Here is a 7659-nt window from a genome sequence, read left to right on the forward strand (position 1 = left end):
GTGGAATGAAACTGATTTCATTCCAAGCTCCAAAGTACTGACAAACCATATTGGAAAAGCTGATGAGTTGCTCACAAATTCTGATTTCAAGACACAACTCAAAGTCACAGCTCTGTCTACCAAAAATCTTCAAGGTCTACACTCTGCTACTCATGAAAAGGTTGACAAACTTCTTGAAAAAAAGAGGTTTATCAGACCTATTTCTGAGAAAGTTGAAGCCATTGAGAAGATTCAAGAACAGCAATAGGCCCAAATCACTGAGGTCCTGCAGAATCAAGCTTCCCAAAATGCTCAATTGGATGAAATCCAATCTTCAATTGAACTTTTCCTCTCTCTCCTACTACCTGATGATGCCAAAAAGGAGGAGAAGGTAAGTAAGTCCAAATGCTCAATCACTCGGATACTGAAGAAGAAAGATGACAAAGGTGATGACCACGGAAACTCTGATAAGAGTAGAGGTCAAGGTCAAGGGCAGAGCAACAAGGTTTCTTCTAGGAACCTAAATACTGATGCAAGAAAATCTTCTACTCAAAAGAAGACAAGTTCTGAAGCTGCTCAGAGGAAAAATCTGATAGCAAGTGCTGATAATCAAAATATGATATCAAGTTCTAATAAGCAAAGTCTGATGATAAAGCCCGATGTTCTGATACAAGGTGGAAGTCAAGATTCTCAGAAGTTTTTGCAAACTCTGAAGCTAAAAGGGAAGCAGACTACAGTCTACTACAAAGATCCCAAGATTTAGACACTTGATGAAGAGATTGCTAGAAGATTATTTCTGAAGCATAATCCTGGAATGGATTTAGAAAATCTCAAGGAGGAAGAAGCTAGATTTAAAGCTGAAAAGACAAATCTAAAGCCAAAAGCTTCTGTTGCAAAGAAACCTCCAAGGCCTAAGGAAAAAGGCATTTTGATCAAGGAGAAGTCAAATACTGAGGCAACAAAGCCCAAGACTAGATCACAGACTGAGATTGATCCTAAAGACAAAGGGAAGGGAAAAGTTGATGAACCAACCAAGCCACTGGAGATGAAAATTCCTCAAATCCTGATGAAATCAGTGTGCAAAATGGTTCAAGTTACTGATGATACTCTTGCTGAATATGAAACTGTCCAAACTCTGAAAAGAAGGAAGATTTCTGAAGAATCAAAGACAACCTCTGACAAGGCTCAAGTTATTCAGAGTGAAGAACTGCAAGCTACAACAAAAACAGCAAGTTCTGACAAGGTCATCAAGATATTCTCCTCTGAAAGTGCTCAAGTTGATTTAGACAAGATGAAAGTAACTGACAAAAAGAAACTTCTATGGAAAAATGTAAAACTATCATATCCAAAAAAAGCCAATTGTTGTCTGATTTCATGACTAGTGGGTTAAATACTAGAGAACCAAGAGACAGGGCTGGACTAGGTTCTGATGAAGCTAAAATCAAGACAGGAGTTGAAGTTGCTACTAGAGATCCATTTTTGCTAACTGATAAACCTCTTGAAGATGTTACACGGAAACACCTTGATAAGGTTATCTTTGTTCAAGTGGTACTGGATGCTCATGACAAGCACAATGTCAAGGAAAATATGATTCTATTTCTTGAAGATGGAAGGACATATCAAATGTTAGAATCAGACGTGCTAAACAAATTACTGAAAGAACTTCAATTCTTTCATTACCTTTTAGAGGTAAAGTCTGATATTACCAGGAGATGGTCAAATTTCATAATGAAGACCATAAGAGATAAAGCTAGAATCTCTGGTTCAAGGGTTACATAATTCATTCCTAATATTGTTGAAGATGATGGAAGCTAAATTCCAATGAAGAAGGATTCTTCTAAACTTGAAGTGATACTGAAAGAGAAATGTCTATGCTACAATGAAGATTCTTCTCATGCAAGGGTAATAAGACTGGGTGATGGTTTAGAAAGAAACCATATTTCTACTCTAAGGACTGCAATCTACTAGATTGGAAGTCAGAATGAAGAGTTGAAGCAAGTCAAGACTACACTATCTCAAGTCCTGGGAATTAAAGAAAAAAAAAGCTAATATCAAACTTTGTCAAGAATCACTTTGGATTCAGATTGACTCGGTGAGATTGGTAAATGCTACAAGGACTGTAAGTTGTAGTTAGTTATCTAGTTAAACTCTTATTTGCATTTATACTTAAATATTTTTAACATCATCAAATCTATTAACTTGTATATTTTGCATAATTTACAAGTTGGGGGAGATTGTTAAATATATTTGAGATGTCATGTCTAATATGATTTGTGTTTAGTTTTCAGAACTTAACAATAGGACATATCAGGACTTACTGAAATCAGGACTTACTGAAGTCAGGGCTTAATATCAGAACTTAAGGTCATATTAGAACTTAAGTGCGGGAAGACTTTCAGTTAAGGATTGAAGCTGATTTACATGAGAAGATCGAGACTAAAACAGTAGAAGATATGCATGGAAAGAGTTAGAGGACTAGAAGACTTGTAGAAGATATCTGATTGATATATTTTAGGAGACAGAATTGTATTCCATATCAATTGGAATATATCTTGTAATTGTGTACTATATAAACACATACTTAGGATTTATACTATATGTGTTATCATTATTGAGAAGATTATACATTGTAACCTAGCAGCTCTTAGTGATATTTGTTCATCACTGAGAGAGAACAGCAGTTCATATTGTAACAGAGTTTATTGAATATACTTGATCTTTGTTATACTACGCCATAAGTGGGCTATTGTAATGCCTAAATGGTGTTACAATAGGCCCCAAAAGCTTTACAATAGGTCTATTGTAACACCAGGGGGCGTTACGTATATGAGCATTACAATAGACACCCTAATGTAACACTTTACTGATCTATTGTAACAGAGAGGAAAACGTTACAATAGGCACCTACCGTTACACTAACATGCCCAAATGTAATGCAAAATGAGTGATACAATAGCTTGATCAAGATTGCATAAGTGGAACCACTGATGCCACGTGGTCTCACGTGGACCCCACCTGTGGGTCCCACATTGCCTATTGTAACAGTAGATTTTATTAATTGTAATACTAGTTTTAGTTAGGCAACACTGGAATATGTGTATTGTAACAGTCTTTTTATCTATTGTAACACTAGTAACATATGTAATGTAACATTATATGTAAACAAATATTGCACCTGAACAAGCAAATGTAACAGTTATTATAAACATTTTTAAAATATAAGGTCTATTTTGAGAATAATCCATAATCAACAAAAACATCAAAGTTGCATACATAAGAGTCTCAGCTCTGCAAACCAAACAACTACATAACAATAAATTCTCCAAACCATCCCCAATGCCAACGACGGCCAAAGTACTATACATAACATCCAAGCTATACAAAAACTACTCTTCAACTATTCTAGGATATAAAATTATACAAAATAACCATGGAGGGAATCACTTCTTGCCCTTCCATACTTTCTCTGCCAAAGCATGATATTGAATAGAAGCAACCACAGTGACAAAGACATTATCCTGTAAAGATGTTGATAGATGAAGCCAACGTAATCTGATATACAAGTGGGAAGACAATTAAAAAAAATGTGAGGTCAATTAAGATTATGATCAAAACATATAATAAAACATGAAACATTCAAATGGATGCAAGCAATTGAATAAACACAACAATATTCAGAATTGCAGAATATTTACTCAATGGAGCAAAGAAAATGTACACAACACACTTGAATAAAAAGGCAAGAAAAATTGGATATACCATGGCATATACCATGGTATATCCACTGTGTAACTGAATTTTCTTATTCTTATTAAGATGCGCATGTGAACCACATACATTATTGTTTTAATTTTTTTTTAATTTATATGCCGCTCCACCGCTGAATGTCTTTGCAATGGATCCTTCAAAAAAATCAATGACTAAATGTGATAGTCAGACATGTACCCTGCAACTACTAACTAAAACTAACTCTAAGGTGAGTCGGTGATGCAAGTCAAGTTCCCTTTTTACTTGCATATGTGCATTATACAAAACAGGGCTACTCATGACAGAGTAAAGATAAATAGTCACAATTGCTATAGATGCAATGTATATGTGAATATTGCTTCATTCATAAATATAGCACATTGCTTATTTCCTAGTGAGCACAATTTGTTATGACTTATGACCAGGTAAGTTGGTAGACTAGAGATATAATAACTATGTACCTGATTATAATTGAAAAAAGTGCATTAGTCTCTTTATATTGTTGGATGTGTACTGAACCAAAGCAATAATATATTGCTCATTTCCTAGCGAGCTACTATTGACCGGGTAAATTCATAGACTAGAGTTATAATAATTGTGTACCACATTAAACTTGAAAAGAAAAGGGCGAGAATCTCTCTCGATTTTTGCTGGAAAACGTTGAACAGTATCAGTACTTTACAATTGGCCAATCTTGTCTAATGTATGCTCCTGGCACAATCTTTTTGTACAGAGTTTAAGATAAAAATGGTTATAAAACAATAACTAAATAAAATAAAAGGTAAACAAGTCATTTCGAACTTCTCAGCAGAAAGTTAAAATGCAGCAGTTCACAAACTAATAAAAGCAGCACAATAGAAAAGATACCCGTATCTTCATACCACCCAAGCAGGCAAGTAGGTCTGGTAACTCTGGAAATGCTCTGACTAATTGAAACCAGTAACTGCAAATTCAAGATGAATATTTTAACAGCTAGTACAGATTACCATTTATTCTCGTCCTTATCAAGGTCCATATTCAAGATATCTTCAGTTATTTCTTCCAATTTTAGCTCTGCGGGTTCTTAATTGAAACTAGTACAGAAATTTAAAGTGCTGAACAATTCAAAATACAGAACAATGTAAGTGCAGAATAATTATTATACCTTTTCTCCCGTAAAACCAATTTTGGCTCCTCCAAGTATAACCCCAGTGCTTTCTTTGGTACTTATAACTGACTCATCAAGCTCCTGCAATTCAAATAATCAGTAGACATTACACAACTACTGACAAAAATGGTAAATAAATTAATCAAAACTAGCATATCATGTAAAAATCTGTCCATTCCCAGACATAAAGAAAAAATCAGAGCTTGACAAAAAGGCCATCAAAGGCACCATCAAATATCACAGATTGAATATACGGAAAGACAAAGCTGAAAGATTCATGCAAGAAGAACGTAACAAAGACGGGTGTAGCAATATGACAACAAATTCTCATATTACAACTAAGATAGGTAATATTGTACCTTTTAAGTTCCTGCTGACAGGTTGAGCCTTTCAATTCCGAAAAATTTATATCTTAACCACTTGTACAAAACAAGTCACTGCTTGGTATGCCAGAAATTAGGAAACATTTCACTCTATCTGTTGTTATTCATTACGAAACAAAACAAAAGCATATGCTAAAGAAGAATAAATGACAAATGACAAGAAAGATAAATCCACATAATTGTGTAAGCAACAATTTTTTGGAAGCAATTAACAAAAACAGCGTTTAAAGTTCCCAATTTTCAAACCCAACAATATCACATATGATATGTTAAATGGTAGGAGTCTTGCAACTACAATGCTAAATGTCAACTGAGACCAATGAAGTAACAATTCTGAATACTTCTCCAGTACCATCATACAAGGTCCTGCAATCAACCAAGTGCCCTCTGAATTTTTTCATATTGATCTTTGCTCTTTTCGGCAAGCGATAAAACCTCATGACAATGATGCCTCTTGGTTTCCAAATTTGTAATCCCATTTTTTTCTTTATCTGCCTCCTCCTTAAGCCTCTGTGTCATAGTTATGAGCTTTTCAATTCTTTGCATTGTTAACTCATATTCAGTTTGCGCCTTGATCAGGTTTCGTTCAGCATTGGCTAGCTCCTCTTTGGCAGCATTAACATCAGACATACTTTTTTCATAAGCAACTTTCAATTCCAAATCCGGGCATGTGTTCTTCTCATTGACTTCTTTGAGTTCCTGAAAAATGCTTGATCAACTTGCGAACTTCACCATGAAAAGCGCTATAATCAACTTTCAATAATTTCAATACAGTGAAGCACTTATTGGCTCTTCTAACCATGTCAGCAATGTCCAGTTTATGACAAGTTTTTACTAGGTGTTTTACCAACTCATCCTTGAGTACAACTGCTGCAGCCATAAGCGTTTTGAGATTCTGTTCTGAAGTTTCGATACGGGAATGTGGTTTGGATAAGGAAACAAGCAGTGATAAATTATCTAACTGGGGTTTTATTTCTTCTTCATCTGAGGATATATCAAGAGGCATTACCTCCTCACCTCCCATATCAACACGTGGTTCCTTTTCATGACCTACAACATTTTCATGACCTACAACAACATCATATGTCAGCAGAGAACATCTTACTGCCAAATTTCTAATACATTAAGTAACACACAAAGTGTACAGAGCTTTAAAATAACACATACAGAAACATAGATTATTTGCAACATATAGGTCTTTAATTTTCAATATTCAGAAATTTTGTAAATACACATAAATAACCATCTCTCTCTCTCTCTCTTTCTCTCACTTTTATATCGACAAACTTGGATTTTACTAAGACAACAAGGTCTTTGGAATTAATCCTTGATCAAAAGCACTTAGTTTTTTGAGGATTTGCACCAGTTTAATACATCTTTCTCTTATAAAAAAATCCAACCTTTTATAAGAGGAAATGCATAATCAATTAATTTCATTTTTACTGCATTTGTAAATACACTACAATCCACTCACTCATCACCACTAGCTTCATATCAATTAAGTAAATACTTAATTAATTCAATCAATTAATTCAATCAATTAAGTAAACCTGAAATCAGCTTCGAGTAAACCTGAAATCATCTTCGAGTGATAATATACACTCATCACGACTAGCTTCAGATCAGCTACAATCGACTCCCACAAATTTGTAAATACACACGTCACTCATAACAACAATCCGCACAAACACTTAAAAATACACAACATATAACCTATCATTTCATACACAAACACTTAAGAATAACCTACTATTTCAAACCTTATAAATTCAACACAAACGAAACTCGAAAGCAGCTAACCTGCGTAGTCTTTCCACTCCCAGTCTCTCCAACAAGAACGAGAGTCTGATTCTTCTTGAACGCCTTAAAAACTCATTTTTCTGATACCAAACAGGAAAAGTCTTCCTCTTCTCGAAAATATAAAAGTATTTGTCGCGAAGATCTGTTTAGAATTTTCAATTGAATTTGCGAAGAAGAATGGAAATTAGAAGGCAATTGGGGATCTAGGTTATGGGGCTGAACCCTAAAATATAATTAGAAGGCAAATGGGGATCTGTTTAAATTGAAACTATAAACATGTGTTTTCAATTAAGAAGTCTTCGGTTTATTCTTCGTTTCATCTTCTGAGCTTGTTCTTGAAATAGTATGTGGTGAGAGAGAATTTTCCAGAGAGATAAAAGTCGAGAGACGGACTAGATTCAAAGTATTTTGTCCGGAGGAATTTATTAACGCGTGTTTTCGTTTACGAGGGAAATATACCGCCCAAAGTTTAACTGGTACTAATATCTATTTTATACTATTTTAATTTTTAATTTTTAATTTTTGCTTTTTTATTTAATTTATTAAAACTAATTATGTAATAAATGTAAAATTGAAAAAATATCTTATGTATTAATTTACATT

The 7659-nt window shown here is 34.2% G+C and overlaps 1 protein-coding gene across 5 annotated transcripts; it reads right to left on the reverse strand.

The window, feature by feature from the left end:
* Positions 1-3155: 3155 nt before the first annotated feature.
* LOC141708647 (uncharacterized) lies at positions 3156-7446 on the reverse strand. 5 transcript variants are annotated; one of them, XM_074512385.1, is made up of 6 exons: positions 7057-7445; positions 6056-6324; positions 5233-5955; positions 4871-4954; positions 4594-4669; positions 3156-3497 (listed from the first exon to the last, which is right to left on the reverse strand). In XM_074512385.1, the coding sequence occupies exons 2-3, from the start codon at positions 6278-6280 to the stop codon at positions 5629-5631; spliced, it is 552 nt and encodes a 183-aa protein (XP_074368486.1). In that variant the 5' UTR covers positions 6281-6324; positions 7057-7445; the 3' UTR covers positions 3156-3497; positions 4594-4669; positions 4871-4954; positions 5233-5628. The 5 variants fall into 5 exon arrangements, 4 of the variants coding, with proteins under 4 accessions (XP_074368486.1, XP_074368485.1, XP_074368487.1 ...); XM_074512384.1 differs by having other exon boundaries at positions 3156-3531; XM_074512386.1 differs by having other exon boundaries at positions 3156-4669; positions 6056-6306; positions 7057-7446.
* Positions 7447-7659: the final 213 nt, after the last annotated feature.

This window comes from Apium graveolens, chromosome 2, assembly GCF_009905375.1.
Source record: "Apium graveolens cultivar Ventura chromosome 2, ASM990537v1, whole genome shotgun sequence".
In the NCBI taxonomy this organism is placed as follows: domain Eukaryota; kingdom Viridiplantae; phylum Streptophyta; class Magnoliopsida; order Apiales; family Apiaceae; genus Apium; species Apium graveolens.